The following is a 17,063-nucleotide window of genomic DNA, read 5'->3' on the forward strand; positions in this document are numbered from 1 at the left end:
GAAGGTAGTTAGTGTGGCTGTTTGCAATACCTGTGTAAAAAGATGAGCCCTAGGAGCAGCTGGCCATCTGTGAAGGGTGGGCTACTATTTCTGCTTCCTGAGGAATTGTGGATATCAAAAGTATAAGCAGCAGCCACAACATAAAGTTGTGTGTGTGTGAGAGCTCAGTAGTGTCCGAATCTTTGCAGCCCCACGGACTGTAGCCCGCCAGTCTCCTCTGTCCGTAGGATTTCCCAGGCAAGAATACTGGAGTGGGTTGCCATTTCCTCCTCCAGGGGATCTTCCCCACCAAGGGGTCTGCCTGGCAGATTCTTTACCTCTGAGCCAGAGCTACCATCTTCAAATATTAAAGTTGCAAGTGCATGCTTCATACTGAGTTACTTCAGTCATGTCTGACTCTGCAACGCTCTAGACTGCGACCCGCCAGGCTCCTCTGTCCAAATCGCAAGGGTTGTATTGAAATGCTCACTTTTCTGAGAGCCTTACCTTCAGATGAGGCAGTTGAGTTCCATGAGAATTAGTTATGCCAGACCTCCAAAATTTTAAGGCCGTTAAAAATGTTGGTACTGGTTTGAACATAATGTGTGAGAAGAACCAGCCCTGGAAGACAGCATGCCCACCACGAAAGAATGCAGAAGATGGAATGAGTAGGTGATTGGGAGTTTGGATGGTAATCCTGCTGACAGTGGTGAGGCAGTGTTTTCACTCATCCTTCACTTCCAAAAACAGAGCGGTCCACCCGAGGTGGTACTTGGCAAACTGTGGAGGGAAGTGTTTGTACTGGGTGCCCCATCAGAACTCAGAGGCAAACGACCACACACCCTTTTCTCTGCACAGCCCCCAGAGGACCCTTTGTTCAGGTGGAAAGCAGTAAAACAGTGCAGGAGACACAGATTCGATCACGGGGTCGAGAAGATCCCCTAGAGGAGGAAAAACACTCCAGGAAGAGTGCCCGGGAAATCCCGTGGACAGAGGAGCCTGGTGGGCTGCAGTCCATGGGGTCGCTAAAGAGTCCGACCCGACTGAGCATGCACACACACCAGCTGCTCCTGGGACAATAATGTTCAGAAACTGTTGTCTACACGTTGTGCCAGTGAGAAATGAATAGAATCTGAATCACCGAGATGCATGTTTAAAACAAAGCCCTGCCTCAGTCCTGTCCGGGTGCTGGTTCTCAGCTGTCTGACCAGACTCCACCGTGAAGTCACCACCAGATACTGATCAGAAGTGGCCCAGACACAGTGTGACAGCTCCTCGGGCACTCAGGGCGTGAAGTCCAGGTTTCTCTGCACCTCTGGCTGCACCTCTGCTCTCTGGCCTTCATTCGCAGCGTTTTACTTTATCAGCTGTTTTATTTCAGCATCCCTGTTGTCATCAGATTGTGAGTCCTGCTAAGAGACTCTGTCATGTGGCCAACCAGAGGCTCCAGGACACATCCCCTGTGCACTCAGACTGCTGGCTGTGTTTTTTGCCCTCTGTAGACATAAAGGCACATCAGATCCATCAACCATGGCAGCAATTATATCCTAAAATATGTTCCCTCTCCACAATCTCTAGAAAACATCATCTTTTCTTCTCAAGATGGCCTGAAAATAGAGCAATGGCTTAGTTTTAAGGCATTATTACTGAAACATCTTCTGTCCCAAATTGTTGACACATGCACGTTTCTTAAATGCTCCAAGGCTTTATCCTCAGAGGTAAAAGAGGAATATTCATGAAAAATGAACATGTGTTGAATGTTGGTTCTGGACCAGCTTCTGCACTAAGCACTTTCCAAGGGTTGTGTAATGATTTCTCAGGAAACCCACTGAGAAAGGACTAGCTAAATGCAAAGCCAAGATTCCTCCCAGGGTGGTCTGACCTCTGACTTCTGAGGACCGCTGTCCTGGCAGCATCCACCTCAAGGAGATGCTGTGGGATAGAATGAGGTCTAGAAAGTGCTCAGCAGGCCTGGCACCTTGGGAGCTGCTACTGTTGGACAGGAGCTGGGACACCTAGGAGGACACCCCAGGGATGTATAGGGGAGGAGCCGAGGGACGTGGAAGGGAGGAGCCTGGTGGGGCTCAGATGGAGGGGCCTAGAGATGCAGTCTATACTTCCATCCCAGTCACCGACCTCAGTGCTTCAGAGTGTTGCAGTCGGCCTTCCTTCCTTCACCCCTGCCCTGAGTCCTCACCAACGCTTAGCTTGCATTTTCTTTCACTCTTGGTTTAAAGCTTTTATTGTTATTTATTGTTGTTTAACTTGCTTAAGCTCATCTATTTCCTTTAGAAAATAGATGATAAATACGTTGTCAATGGGTGGGCTGGAGCTGGGGACAGACTGCTCTGATGGTGCGTGTGGATGTGGGTGGAGGGTGGCCTCCAGCCACAGTCTGCACCCAGTGGGGACAGTTCTGAGGGTCTTAAGTGGTCCCAGCTTTTCTCTTTTCTTCTCTAACCTCAGATACTCTTCAGCTCCTCTTCAGGCTCTCTAAGAAGCCACGTTGACGTTCCCAGCATTGAAAGGGACAAGTGCTGTGCTTTGGAAGTTCAGTCACAGGGACTCTGCTGCGGCCAGAACGAAGCAGAAGGCCGGGCGTGTTCTTGGGGGCCTTGAGCCTGAGTCACCTCAGCATGTGGCATCTGAGCTCCGGCCGGTGGTGACTATTACAGAACTGCGGTCCCAGGTGCTGGTGGCAGCCGGCTCCCGGGGTACTATGCAGTGTGAATAAGCTGTCGAACTCGGTGTTCCCACTGCCAGTTTCTCCTATTCCTAGACATTCTGAAGTTTAATTGGATTCTCAGAGGCAAACGGCCACATATTCTTTTCTCTGCACAGCTCCCAGGGACCAACTCACATAAGACTGGTGTGCAATCAAGCTAAAAACCCTGGCTTTGGGGCGTGTCAGAGTGTCTTCCTCTGGTTGACAGTGGTCTTCAAATGTGTACACACTGCTGTCCACACAGAGATGAACTCCTCAGTCACCCCTGACATAACTTCCATCTAACAAGGGCTTCCTAACCATGATGCTGTGTCCTTCCCTCCACCTTCCCACGCACACTTTGAACATCCGGTGCTTACAGAGCAGTCCTCGAGATTAAACCAAATTTCAGTTGACACTTGACCCCAAGACAGGTAGTGGGGGAACAGAAACTGTCGTATTCATCAGAAAGGAATTATGCCTTTAGGTAGGAAAATCATCTTGTGATAGGTGCCCAGGCAACCAGTGGGTATTGTACCCTGTCCCATCACCCTGCCGGCCACTAGGTTCCCAGGACCAAGGACACACAGTCCCCTCCTGGGTTTTTTCCCAGCAATGCTCTAATAAATCCCAATGTGTGTCTTCTTTGTGAAGCCCACGTACGAATTCCTGAGGTCGAGGGAAATGAGTGATAAGCCACACGGAGGTAAAGGCAGTTACAGTGTACTGTGCAGTCTTTGCTGGCACTTGGCTTGTTTGCTTCTGGCTTAGGTAATAAAGAAGGATGCCACTTGCTGCTGATAGAATGGCCATAACTGGGAGGGGATTTGGTGCCCTCATGGTTATGGCTTAAATGGTACAGGAAAATTGCCTGGAAAGTTCACAGTCGTGCTCTTTAGAACAAATGCAGGAGGTTTTCTACTTTAGGAAATGAGGGGCAAATTCATTTTGCAGACTCAAAGAATCTAAAGCAGTACTGGACCTTGCAGATGTCCAGTTTTATAACCTTTCACTTTACAAAGAGGGAAATGGGGCTGGTGAGGGGCTGTTTGGGGCAGAACTGAGCCCACACCCTGCCCTGGCAGATCGTTACCCCAAGTTTACCCCAAAAGTCACTGAAATTACTAAAAATATTCAGAAGGGACTTCCATTTCTAGTGGTTAAGACTCTGCCTTTCAAGGCAAGAGGTGGAGGTTCAATCCCTGGTCAGGGAGCTAAGCTCCCACATGCCTCATGGCCAAAAAAAAAAAAAAAAAACAGCAAAGCATAAAACAAAAGCAATATTGTAACAAATTCAGTAAACACTTTTTAAATGGTTTCTATCAAAAAAGAGATCTTTAAATATTGAGAGGAATTTATCAACAATAGGCCTATAATTAGCTTTTAAAGGAAACAGCACATTTTAGGGGTCAGGCTTTGGACTTTTTATTTGGCTGCAGTGGATCTTAGCTGCAGCATATGAAACCTTAGTTGTGTCATGTGGGATCCAGCTCCCCCACCAGGGGTGGAACCTGGGCCCTCCACCTCAGGAGCACAGAGCCTCAGCCCCTAGACCACCAGGGGAGTCCCAGACTTTGGACTTTGGAGGTAACTTCAGACAGGACAGTGAGGCCTTTCGAGCACAAGGACTCAGGGGCCTCCAGACTGATCCCTGGAGCCCCAGTGCCCATCCCAGGATGGACTCTTCCCCTTGCTTCAGGCAGAGCAGTTTCGCACTCATCTGTGTTTAGATGTGCTTCTTAGTGAGATTTCTTTTGAATGACGTCCTGTGAAAACAATTATTCTATAAAGAAATAAATGAGCAATGCTGATAAGAATATAGTTTCATCATCATCAGAAATAATAACATTTGAATTTTGTTTCTTTTTAAAATTTAATTTTTTACATATCTATCATCTTCCTATGTTTTTATTTTATGTTTGAGTATAGCTGATTCACAATATTGTGTACAGCAAAGTGATTCAGTTTTACATATACATGTATCTATTCTTTTTCAGGTTGGTTTTTTTTTTAATTTTTGACTTTTAACTTTTTGTTGTCCAGTTACTAAGACGTGTCCCATGGACTGCAGTGCACCAGGCCTCCCTGTCCATCACCATCTCCCAGAGTTTGCTCAAACTCATGTCCATTGAATCAATGATGCCAGCCAACCAACCATCTCATCCTCTGTCGTCCCCTTCTCCTCCTGCCCTCAATCTTTCCCAGCATCAAGGTCTTTTCCAATGAGTTGGGTCTTTGCATCAGGTGGCCAAATGATTAGAGCTTCAGCTTCAGCATCAGTCCTTCCAATGAATATTCAGGGTTGATTTCCTTTAGGGTTGACTAGTTTGATCTTCTTGCAGTCCAAGGGACTCTCAAGAGTCTTCTCCGCACCACAGTTTGAAAGCATGGATTTAACTTTCATGGACCCAAAAATGTGCTTTCCCACTGGGTCTGTCAGGACGCACCTGAGGGATGAGATATTTCAGAAAGTTTCCTGCTACTTGATTTTTCCCATCCAGGAGGATGGTCAGATAGTGATTCTTCTCCAGATCTCCAACGGGGAACATCAAACAGCTGCACCGAGAACTCAAGTTTACTATTTTCTAGCTCTTGGCAGAGTTCTGCCCACTCTCCTCCTCTGTTTCCTGCCAGTAATAATAGAGATATGGCCGAGCCTCTGCCACATGGGAAACAATGAACAAATAATTATGGAATTAAAATATCACAAGGAAAAGCACCCATTTGATTCTGTTTGTTTAAAGCCTCATATTCTTGAAGCATCTTGTCATGTCCTATGGCTGTCCTGAGGGTTCATTTTCATAAAGTGGCATTGGAGGTAAAGGGCTCAAAAGGAAACATTTTTCCAATGAGGAAATCTAATACACTCATTCCCTATCCTTCACTGTCTCCTGGAGTTTGCTCAAACTCATGTCCATCGAGTTGATGATGATATCCAACCATCTCATCCTCTGTCTCCCCTTTCTTCTCCTGCCCTTAATCTTTCCTAGCAACAGGATCTTTTCCAATGAGTTAGCTCTTTGCATCAGGTGGCCAAAGTATTGGAACTTCAGCTTTAGCATCAGTCCTTCCAATGAATATTCAGGGTTGGTTTCCTTTAGCGTTGACTGGTTTGATCTCCAGTGCATAGGGCTACAAAGAGTCGGAGACAACTTTGCAACTGAACAGCAACAAAATCTACACTCATCACTGAAGCGTTGCCCTAACACAGGTATTTTGGTGCTGAAGTCTCTTGAATTTGCTAAGTATCTGTACCTTTGTGTTCCCTCTTTCAGAATGCTAGAGGATGACCTTAAGCTAAGCAGCGATGAAGAGGAGAATGAACAGGTAAGATTTCCTTTCATGTTGTAGTTCCTTGAATGTGACATGGTAATGCTGACCCAGTAGATGGTCCTGGGTGTTGAGTCGTATGGATGCTGGATTGCAATACACTTGGCTGCTGGGTGTCCTCTGCTGATGATGGGATTCTGTGCCGTTCAGCAAGTCTGTTCAAATATAAATATCTTGGCCTTTAATTTCCCTTAAAACTGTAATTCTGTATCTTCATGGCGTTGAAGCCATCAGCAGCTATTTACATGGAAGCCACCTGGGATCAGGCTTCAGTGTGAGATAGAAACTTTTTTTGGAAAGGTTACTGGCTTTCTGGAGATCAAACGTGTGAGTTTCACCTCATCAGCATGCAGTAAGCATGCTGTAGCATTAAATATTGAGAAGTCTTCCACAGATACTATTAACACTGAGCAGAAGCAAATGCAGAGGTAAGCTAAAGTGATGAATAAAAAATAATCACACTCAGAATAGCCTGTTTGTCTTAAGTGATAAATGTGCTTGAAACGTTCTCCTCTGGTGTTGATTTATCAGCTCCAGACATCAGTCAGGGGTTTATAAATACTCTTCTGATCAGTCAGTTAAGGTGAAAAAATACCCACTTAACATTCATCACTTTCACTTCTGCATTTCAGGAAATGTTTGTATTTTAAAGCAAGTTTGAAAACTTGGAAGACAGATTTTCCTCTGCTTCTGTTTCCTTTTTCTCATCACCTATTTTGTATTGTGTCAAGCTGGGGTAAATGTGATCGGTATAAAGACAATTCAGAGAGGTTTTCTGTGTCATTTTTACATGTGATATGAGACACATGCACTGTTCAGTTGATCTTGGGATAGTGAATTTTATGCAGAGGTATCACGGAATGCCACTCAGGTCACGCAGCCATCTAGACATCCAAATGCAAATAAGGTACCAAGAGAGTGTGCCAAGGAGAGATCAAAGTCAAAGGCAACATCCAGGAAGAGCATCTGAGCTGTGGGGTCACACAAGAGCCTCACACCCCATAAGAGAAGGTGAGGCATCGAAGAAGGGACTGAGGACAAGACAGAGGTCAGTGCAGTTTGAAACTAGATGGGCCAGCCAAGAAAGGCCCACGTGAAGGAGTTTTGAGCAAGCAGGACCACTCAGGCTTTTGGTTGTTAAGAGATGGATCCATCTGTTTCTGGGTGCACCCAGCAGGCCAGACATCCACAACCTGATGATCTTGGCAGAACTAGGGAGTGAGTTGGTCATGTTGGTCATCATCTTTGTATCTATAAGCAAATGATCTCATCTCTTGTGTCTTTTTCCCCAGTGGACATTCAGATTAAGTACATTGCACAATGTACTTAATGTGGAATGAACAGCAAATGTGTAGATTGTGTATACTTCATATTGGAAAAGTGGTTTACAGACTGTTTCATTCAGCAAGTGTTAATTTGGAAAGAATTTCCTGGGTTATTTCCAGAAAATATTTCTACTGAAAACACAGTTTAAAAATTCAAGGATGGACCAGACAAATTGTCTAAGGCAGTGGAAACTTTTAGTTTACCCATTTTGCTTTATTAGCTATTCCTTTCCACTCTGTAGCCATGGAAAATCCTGTTCTGTGAATATACTGGTCAGGTCTTTCTTTTTGCTTTTGGTCCCTACGTTTATACATCGTCCTGTCATTTGCAATGAAAGAATGAACGATTTTCATATCCTAATCCTCCCTTGTAATTAAGACTCCAGACAGTGGTTTTGTATATGGCAGTTTAGTGATTGTCCTAACACTGATTATGTTATCCTTTGTGTGTGTGTGTGTGTGTGTGTGTGTGTGTGTATGTGTGTGTGTGTGTGTGTAGAGCTTGGCCTTCATATATATATATATATATATCTCCTGGCCTAATCACAAAATTATAATTCTCATGCTTTTAAAAAAAGACTAATGAGACTTTCCTCGTGGTTCAGTGGCTAAGACTCCACGCTTCCAATCAGGGCACCCAAATTTGATCTCCCAGGCAGCAACTAAAGATCCTACATGCCGCAGCTAAGACCTGGCACAGCCAAATAAATAAATAATAAAGGTTTTCAAAAGAAAAAAAGGAAAGTAGATAAATAAAGACTGATGATACAGAACTGTGTTTTCTCTTCAAGACCAAAATATGATTGTGCCCCTAAAAGAGTGGAGGCTTTGCACACATACAGCACACATACACAATCTGCCTTTCTCTGGCATGGAGAGATAAGCATCTTACATATGTGAGTTTTTCAAATATAATCAGAGTCTGTCCCTTAGCCCAAAATCTTTCAAGAACTTTTCCCGGCCTTGGTAAGTACAGTGCACTGAAATCCTTGGCCTTTTCTGACATGACACCAGGTTGTCCTGTGACTGTCGGTCACCAGCCTGTGTAGCTGCTGTGATAAAGGGGCTCCCACAAGAGCACAGAGTTGCTCCAGCTGTTTGTTGTTCAGAAAGTAGCCTCAGACTCAGATGCACTTGCATATTCCTGTCTAATGTTCCTTTATCCTCGCAGCCTCTCTGCTCTCAAAATCAGAGACAGGCCAGTTTACTGAGTGAGCGCGGGCTCAGCAGCCCTGGCTCCAACTCCCTGCTCTGCCCCCGGCGGCCCTGCAGCCCTGGCCTTGGCTCCCTGCTCTGCCCCCGCGACCCTGCAGCCTGGCCCCAGCTCCCGAGCTGCTCTGCGTCCAGTGCTGCTCATTGCAGAGCTGGAATTGACATGAGATCCCCACAGCCCGCCATCTCCTCACAACTTGTGCTCACCGGTAACCTTCATATCACCATGTCCAACAGGCTTTTTCCTTCTTTTTACATCAACTGCCTGGAGAATCTCATGGACAGAGGAGCCCAGCAGGCTATAGTCTATAGGGTTGCAAGAGCCGGACACAACTTAGTGACTAAACCACCACAGTTGAATATACCAGACAAAAAGTTGGACTTCCCAGGTGGCTTCAGTGGTAAAGAACCTGCCTGCCAATGCATGAGACATAAGAGATGTGGGTTTGATCTCTGAGTCAGAAAGATCCCCTGGAGGAAGGCATGGCAACCCACTCCAGTATTCTTGCCTGGAGAATTCCATGGACAGAGGAGCCTGGCAGGCAAAGGTCCATGGGGTCGCAAAGAGCCGGACACAAGCGAAGTGACTTAGCACTCATGCACATAAAAGTTACACATAAGGGCTTCCCTGGTGGCTCAGAGGTTAAAGTGTCTGCCTGCAATGCAGGAGACCCAGGTTCGATCCCTGGGTCGGGAAGATCCCCTGGAGAAGGAAATGGCAACCCACTCCAGTATTCTTGCCTGGAGAATCCCATGGATGGAGGAGCCTGGTGGGCTACAGTCCACGGGTCACAAAAAGTCGGACATGACTGAACAACTTCACTTTCACTTTCACTTAACCTCAGAGTATGACTTGATGAGTATTCATAAACCACACCCATGTAACCAGCACCCAAATCAAGACACACACATGACCAGTCTCTCGGGTCTCCCTCATCTCTTTCCAGAGTAACTACTCCTGATTTCTAACACCATATCATAACTGCATTTGTCTTTCACATTGACATCAGTAGGATTCTGACTGAATGCTGTTGTGTCTGGCTTCTGTCACTCAGCATTTTGTTTGTAAGACTCATGCATGATATTGCATATAAGTGAAGTTTGCTCATTTCCATTGCTGGATCCTAATCCATCATGTGCATATACTATCATTTGCTTACCCAACCTACTGCTGACAGGCACAAGGGCATTTAGGGCTATTGGGATAGTGTTGTTACTAACGTTCTTGTACAAGTCTTTGGGGAGCATGTGGGAACATTCTTGTTGGGTCTGTCCCCAAGAGTAAAAATGCTGTAGGATGTTCAATTTAAGTAGATTATCCCAAGCCATTTTCCCAAAATGGTTGTACCTTCTGACTCTGCCCCCAGCAATGTTACAGAATTCCTTTTGCGCTACATTTCCTCACGTGCTTGTCTTTTTATATTCATGAGGAATATTGGTCCAAAGGTTTCTTTTTCTGTATTGTCTGTGTCTGGTTTTGACATAAGGGTAATGCTGGCTTATAACATGAATTGCTAAGTGTTTTCTGCTCTTCTTTTTCTTGAAGCAGTTGTATAAGATTAATGTTAATTCTTCTTTAAATGTTTGTCAGAATTCTCCAGGGAAACCATGTGGGCTTGGAGACTTTTAGAAACTTAAATATTCTATTTTCTTGATAGTTAAAGGGCTATTTAGGTCATTTCACATTGGGTAGGTTATGGTAGGATGTGCTTTTCAAGTAATTAATCCATTGTGTCATTTTTTTTTAAGATTTCTTGACATGGACCATTTTTTTAAATTAATGTATTTTAATTGGAGGATAATTACTTTACAATATTGTGGTGGTTTCTGCCATACATCAACATGAATCAGGAGGCATGTGTATACATGTGTCCCCCCTTCCCACCTCCCTCCCCACCGTATCCGTCTAGGTTATCCCAGAGCACTGGATTTGGGTGCCCTTCTTCGTGCACCGAACTTGCACTGGTCATCTATTTTACACAGTCTTTCTGTTTTATGTTTTGGATTTTGGCCCCAAGGCATCTTACTTCCCCAACTAGGGATTGAACTTGCGCCCCTTGGGTTGGAGGCAGTCTTTTTTCTTTTTTATTCTAAGTATTATTTATTTATTTATTTTTATTGTAGTGGTTTTTGCCATACATTGACATGAATCAGCCATGGATTTACATGTGTTCCCTATCTCGATCCCCCCTCCCACCTCCCTCCCCATCCCATCCCTCTGGGTCTTCCCAGTGCACCAGCCCTGAACACTTGTCTCATACATCCAACCTGCGCTGGCGATCTGTTTCACTCTTGATAGTATACTTGTTTCAGTGCTCTTCTCTCAGAACATCCCACCCTCACCTTCTCCCACAGAGTCCCAAAGTCTGTTCTGTACATCTGTGTCTCTTTTTCTGTTTTGCATATAGGGTTATCATTAGCATCTTTTTAAATTCCATATATATGCGTTAATATACTGTATTGGTCTTTATCTTTCTGTCTTACTTCACTCTGTATAATGGGCTCCAGTTTCATCCATCTCATTAGAACTGATTCAAATGAATTCTTTTTAATGGCTGAGTAATATTCCACAGTGTATATGTACCATAGCTTCCTTATCCATTCGTCTGCTGATGGGCATCTAGGTTGCTTCCCTGTCCTGGCTATTATAAACAGTGCTACGATGAACATTGGGGTGCACGTGTCTCTTTCAGATCTGGTTTCCTCGGTATGTATGCCCAGAAGTGGGATTGCTGGGTCATATGGCAGTTCTATGTCCAGTTTTTTTAAGAAATCTCCACACTGTTCTGCATAGTGGCTGTACTAGTTTGCATTCCCACCAACAGTGTAAGAGGGTTCCCTTTTCTCCACACCCTCTCCAGCATTTATTGCTTGTAGACTTTTGGATAGCAGCCATCCTGACTGGCGTGTAATGGTACCTCATTGAGGTTTTGATTCACATTTCTCTGATAATGAGTGATGTTGAGCATCTTTTCATGTGTTTGTTAGCCATCTGTATGTCTTCTTTGGAGAAATGTCTGTTTAGATCTTTGGCCCATTTTTTGATTGGGTCATTTATTTTTCTGGAATTGAGCTGCAGGAGTTGCTTGTGTATTTTTGAGATTAATCCTTTGTCTGTTGCTTCATTTGCTATTATTTTCTCCCATTCTGAAGGCTGTCTTTTCACCTTGCTTATAGTTTCCTTTGTTGTGCAAAAGTTTTTAAGTTTCATTAGGTCCCATTTGTTTATTTTTGCTTTTATTTCCAATATTCTGGGAGGTGGGTCATAGAGGATCTTGCTGTGATTTATGTCAGAGAGTGTTTTGCCTATGTTCTCTTCTAGGAGTTTTATAGTTTCTGGTCTTACATTTAGATCTTTAATCCATTTTGAGTTTATTTTTGTGTGTGGTGTTAGAGAGTGTTCTAGTTTCATTCTTTTACTGGTCAAGTGGTTGACCAGTTTTCCCAGCACCACTTGTTAAAGAGGTTGTCTTTTTTCCATTGTATATTCTTATGGAAGGTGAAGTCTTAACCATTGGACTGCTAGGGAAGTAGTCCCCACGATGTCATTTAAATTGTCATACTCATGTGTGTAGAGTTGTATTACTTCATTGTCTGTTTGCAGTCTGGATCTATAGTGATAGCCCCTGTTTCATTCTTTTTTTTAAACTCTTTTTTAAAATTTTTGTTTATTTTTAATTGGAGAATAACTACTTTACACTATTGCATTCAGTTCAGTTCAGTCGCTCAGTCGTGTCTGACTCTTTGTGACCCCAGGGAACAGCAGCATGCCAGGCCTCCCTGTCCATCACCAACTCCCAGAGTTTACCCAAACCCATGTCCATCGAATCGCTGATGCCATCCAACCATCTCATCCTCTGTTGTCCCCTTCTCCTCCTGCCCTCAATCTTTCCCAGCATCAGGGTCTTTTCCAATGAGTCAGCTCTTCACATCAGGTGGCCAAAGTACTGGAGTTTCAGCTTCAGCATCAGTCCTTCCAATGAACACCCAGGACTGATCTCCTTCAGGATGGACTGGTTGGATCTCCTTGCAATCCAAGGGACTCTCAAGAGTCTTCTCCAACACCATAGTCAAAAGCATCAATTCTTCAGTGCTCAGCTTTCTTCACAGTCCAACTCTCACATCCATACATGACCACTGGAAAAACCATAGCCTTGACTGGATGGACCTTTGTTGGCAAAGTAATGTCTCTGCTTTTTAATATGCTGTCTAGGTTGGTCATAACTTTCCTTCCAAGCAGTAAGCGTCTTTTAATTTCATGGCTGCAATCACCATCTGCAGTGATTTTTGAGCCCAGAAAAATAAAGTCAGCCACTGTTCCCACTGTTTCCCCATCTGTTTGCCATTAGTCTCTGTCATACATCAGTATGAATCAGCCATAGGTATACCCGTGTCCCCTCCCTCTTGAACTTCACTCTCACCTCCCACCCCATCCCACCTCTCTAGGTTGTCACAGAGCACCTGATTTGAGCTTCTTGCATCATATAGCAAATTCCTACTGGCTATCTATTTTACATATGGTAATGTATATGTTTCCATGCTATTCTCTCTATTCATCCCACCCTTTCTTTCCTCCACTGTGTCCACAGGTTTGTTCTCTATGTCTGTGTCTCCATTGCTGTCCTGCAAATAGGTTCATCAGTACCATCTTTCTAGATTCCATGAAAGTAAAAGTCACTCAGTTGTGTCTGACTCTTTACGACCTCATGGACTGTCCATGTAATTCTCTAGGCCAGAATACTGGAGTGGGTAGCCTTTCCCTTCTCCAGGGAATCTTCCCAACCCAGGGATCAAACCCAGGTCTCCTACACTGCAGGCAGATTCTTTACCAGCTGAGCCACAAGGGAAGCCCAAGAATACTGGAGTGGGTAGCCTATCCCTTCTCCAGAGGATCTTCTGAACCCAGGAATTGAACCAGAGTCTCCTGCGTTGCACGTGGATTCTTTACCAACTGAGCTATCAGGGAAGCCCCTATAAATGCATTAGCATACATTTTTTTTTCTCTTTCTGACTTACTTCACTCTGTATAACAGCCTCTAGGTTCTTCTACCTCATTAGGACTAACTCAAATGTGTTCTTTTTATGGCTGAGTAACATTCCTTTGTATATGTGTACCACAACTTCTTTATCCTTGCCCCTGTTTCATTCTTAACACTGATCTTTATTCTTTTCTTTGTCAGTTTTACTAGAGGGGTGTCAATTTTATTGCTTTTCCCAAAGAACTAGCTTTTTGTTTCACTGATATTCTCTATTTTTCTGCTTTCAATTTCATTGATTTCTTGCCGTTATTATTTCCCTCCTTGCATTTGTTTTGGATTATTTTGCTCTACTTTTTCTACTTTCTTGAGGGAGCCTAGATTATTGATTTGTGATTGTCCTGTTTTAAGAATAATGATTTAGTGCTATACGTCTCACTCTCAGCAATGCTGTAGCTACATGTCATAAATTTCTCTATGTTTGTACCTTCACTGTAATTGAGTTCAGAGAGACATCCTCTCTGATGCTTTTAGAACTGTGTTGTTTTATTTCCAAGTGTTTGGAGAATTCCTGTGATCTTCCTTTTATTGATTTCTAGTTTGGTTCTATTGTGGTCTAAGAATACATCCTGTATGATTTCAGTTTTTGTAAGTATATTGAGTACTTGTTATGGCCCAAGATATGGTCTACATTGATATATGTTTTATGGGCACTTGAAAGAATGTATATTCTGCTGATATTAGATGGAGTGTTCCATAAATATCAATTAGAACCTGTTGGTTGATGTCGTCCTTGAGTTATTCTGTATCCTTGCTGACTTTCTGTCTAGTTGCTCTATCCATTGTTGGGAGAGGAGTGTTGAAGCCTCCAACTACAACTGTGGGTTTGTCTATTTCTCCTTTCTATTCCATCAGTGTTTTCACTTCACATGCTTTACTGCTGTTATTTTGCGCACACATTTGGGATTGCTTTGTCTTCTTGGTAGATTGACCTTTTGTCATCATGTAAGTGCCACTCTGGGCTTCCCATGTGGCACTAGTGGTAAAGAACCTGCCTGCCACCGCAGGAGACATGAGAGCTGGGTTCAGTCCCTGGGTCAGGAGGACCCCCCGGAGGAGGGCATGGCAAGCCCACTCCAGCGTTCTTACCTGAAGAATGCCACGGACAGAGGAGCCTGGCGGGTACAGTCCAGAGGGCTGCACAGAGTCGGACACAGCTAAAGCAACTTGGCACACATGTCCCACTCTAGCTCTCCTAAATTTCTTTGCACTGATGTCTACTTTACCTGATATCAGTGTGGCAACTGTTGGTTTCTTCTAATTAATGTTTGCATGATATAACTTTTCCCATTCTTTTACTTAAAACCTACCTATATTGTTATATTTGAAATTAGTTTCTTATAGACAACATATGGTTGTCATACCTTTTATCCTCTTCACAACTTCTGTCTTTTAATTCAATGTATTTGGACCACTTACATTTAATGTAATTACTGGTTGATAATTAAGGTAACTAATCAATATTAATTAATGTAACATAATGTAACATTAATGATAATTATGTTAGGACTTAATCTTTTTTTTTTTTTTTTAATTTTTTTTTTTTATTATTATTATTATTTTTTTCCAGTGGGTTTTGTCATACATTGATATGAATCAGCCATGGATTTACATGTATTCCCAATCCCGATCCCCCCTCCCACCTCCCTCTCCACCCGATTCCTCTGGGTCTTCCCAGTGCACCAGGCCGGAGCACTTGTCTCGTGCATCCCTCCTGGGCTGGTGATCTGTTTCACCATAGATAGTATACATGCTGTTCTTTTGAAATATCCCACCCTCACATTCTCCCACAAAGTTCAAAAGTCTGTTCTGTATTTCTGTGTCTCTTTTTCTGTTCTGCATATAGGGTTATCGTTATCACCTTTCTAAATTCCATATACATGTGTCAGTATGCTGTAATGTTCTTTATCTTTCTGGCTTACTTCACTCTGTATAATGGGCTCCAGCTTCATCCATCTCATTAGGACTGGTTCAAATGAATTCTTTTTAATGGCTGAGTAATATTCCATGGTGTATATGTACCACAGCTTCCTTATCCATTCATCTGCTGATGGGCATCTAGGTTGCTTCCATGTCCTGGCTGTTATAAACAGTGCTGCGATGAACATTGGGGTGCACGTGTCTCTTTCAGATCTGGTTTCCTCAGTGTGTATGCCCAGAAGTGGGATTGCTGGGTCATATGGCAGTTCTATGTCCAGTTTTTTAAGAAATCTCCACACTGTTTTCCATAGCGGCTGTACTAGTTTGCATTCCCACCAACAGTGTAAGAGGGTTCCCTTTTCTCCACACCCTCTCCAGCATTTATTGCTTGTAGACTTTTGGATAGCAGCCATCCTGACTGGCGTGTAATGGTACCTCATTGTGGTTTTGATTTGCATTTCTCTAATAATGAGTGATGTTGAGCATCTTTTCATGTGTTTGTTAGCCATCTGTATGTCTTCTTTGGAGAAGTGTCTGTTTAGTTCTTTGGCCCATTTTTTGATTGGGTCATTTATTTTTCTGGAATTGAGCTGCAGGAGTTGCTTGTATATTTTTGAGATTAATCCTTTGTCTGTTTCTTCATTTGCTATTATTTTCTCCCAATCTGAGGCCTGTCTTTTCACCTTACTTATAGTTTCCTTTGTTGTGCAAAAGCTTTTAAGTTTCATTAGGTCCCATTTGTTTAGTTTTGCTTTTATTTCCAATATTCTGGGAGGTGGGTCATAGAGGATCTTGCTTTGATTTATGTCGGAGAGTGTTTTGCCTATGTTCTCCTCTAGGAGTTTTATAGTTTCTGAGAATTCAGCACCACCAAACCAGCTCTTCAACAAATGCTAAAGGATCTTCTCTAGACAGGAAATGCAGAAAGGTTTTATAAATGTGAACCCAAAACAACAAAGTAAATGGCAACGGGACCACACCTATCAATAATTACCCTAAATGTAAATGGGTTGAATGCCCCAACCAAAAGACAAAGATTGGCTGAATGGATACAAAAACAAGACCCCTATATATGCTGTCTACAAGAGACCCACCTCAAAACAAGAGACACATACAGACTAAAAGTGAAGGGCTGGAAAAAAATATTTCATGCAAACGGAGACCAAAAGAAAGTAGGAGTCGCAATACTCATATCAGATAAAATAGACTTTCAAATAAAGGAAGTGAAAAGAGACAAAGAAGGACACTACATAATGATCAAAGGATCAATCAAAAAAGAAGATATAACAATTATAAATATATATGCACCCAACATAGGAGCACCGCAATATGTACGGCAAACGCTAACAAGTATGAAAGAGGAAATTAATAGTAACACAATAATAGTGGGAGACTTTAATACCCCACTCTCAACTATGGATAGATCAACTAAACAGAAAATTAACAAGGAAACACAAACCTTAAATGACACAATGGACCAGCTAGACCTAATTGATATCTATAGGACATTTCACCCCAAAACAATCAACTTCACCTTTTTCTCAAGTGCACACGGAA

The 17,063-nt window shown here is 43.2% G+C and overlaps 1 protein-coding gene and 1 non-coding gene across 3 annotated transcripts in view; both read left to right on the forward strand.

The window, feature by feature from the left end:
• Positions 1-17,063, forward strand: part of AFF3 (ALF transcription elongation factor 3) — a 620,532-nt gene that overhangs the window by 479,924 nt on the left and 123,545 nt on the right. For both annotated transcript variants that reach the window (XM_061155923.1, XM_061155924.1), the window contains one exon: positions 5,959-6,010. In XM_061155923.1, the coding sequence (XP_061011906.1) occupies positions 5,959-6,010 (52 nt within the window). The remainder of the gene's footprint in view (positions 1-5,958; positions 6,011-17,063) is intronic.
• TRNAC-GCA (transfer RNA cysteine (anticodon GCA)) lies at positions 9,176-9,247 on the forward strand. The gene has a single exon. It is a non-coding gene; the product is annotated as a tRNA-Cys (tRNA).

Source organism: Dama dama, chromosome 11, assembly GCF_033118175.1.
Source record: "Dama dama isolate Ldn47 chromosome 11, ASM3311817v1, whole genome shotgun sequence".
Classification (NCBI taxonomy): domain Eukaryota; kingdom Metazoa; phylum Chordata; class Mammalia; order Artiodactyla; family Cervidae; genus Dama; species Dama dama.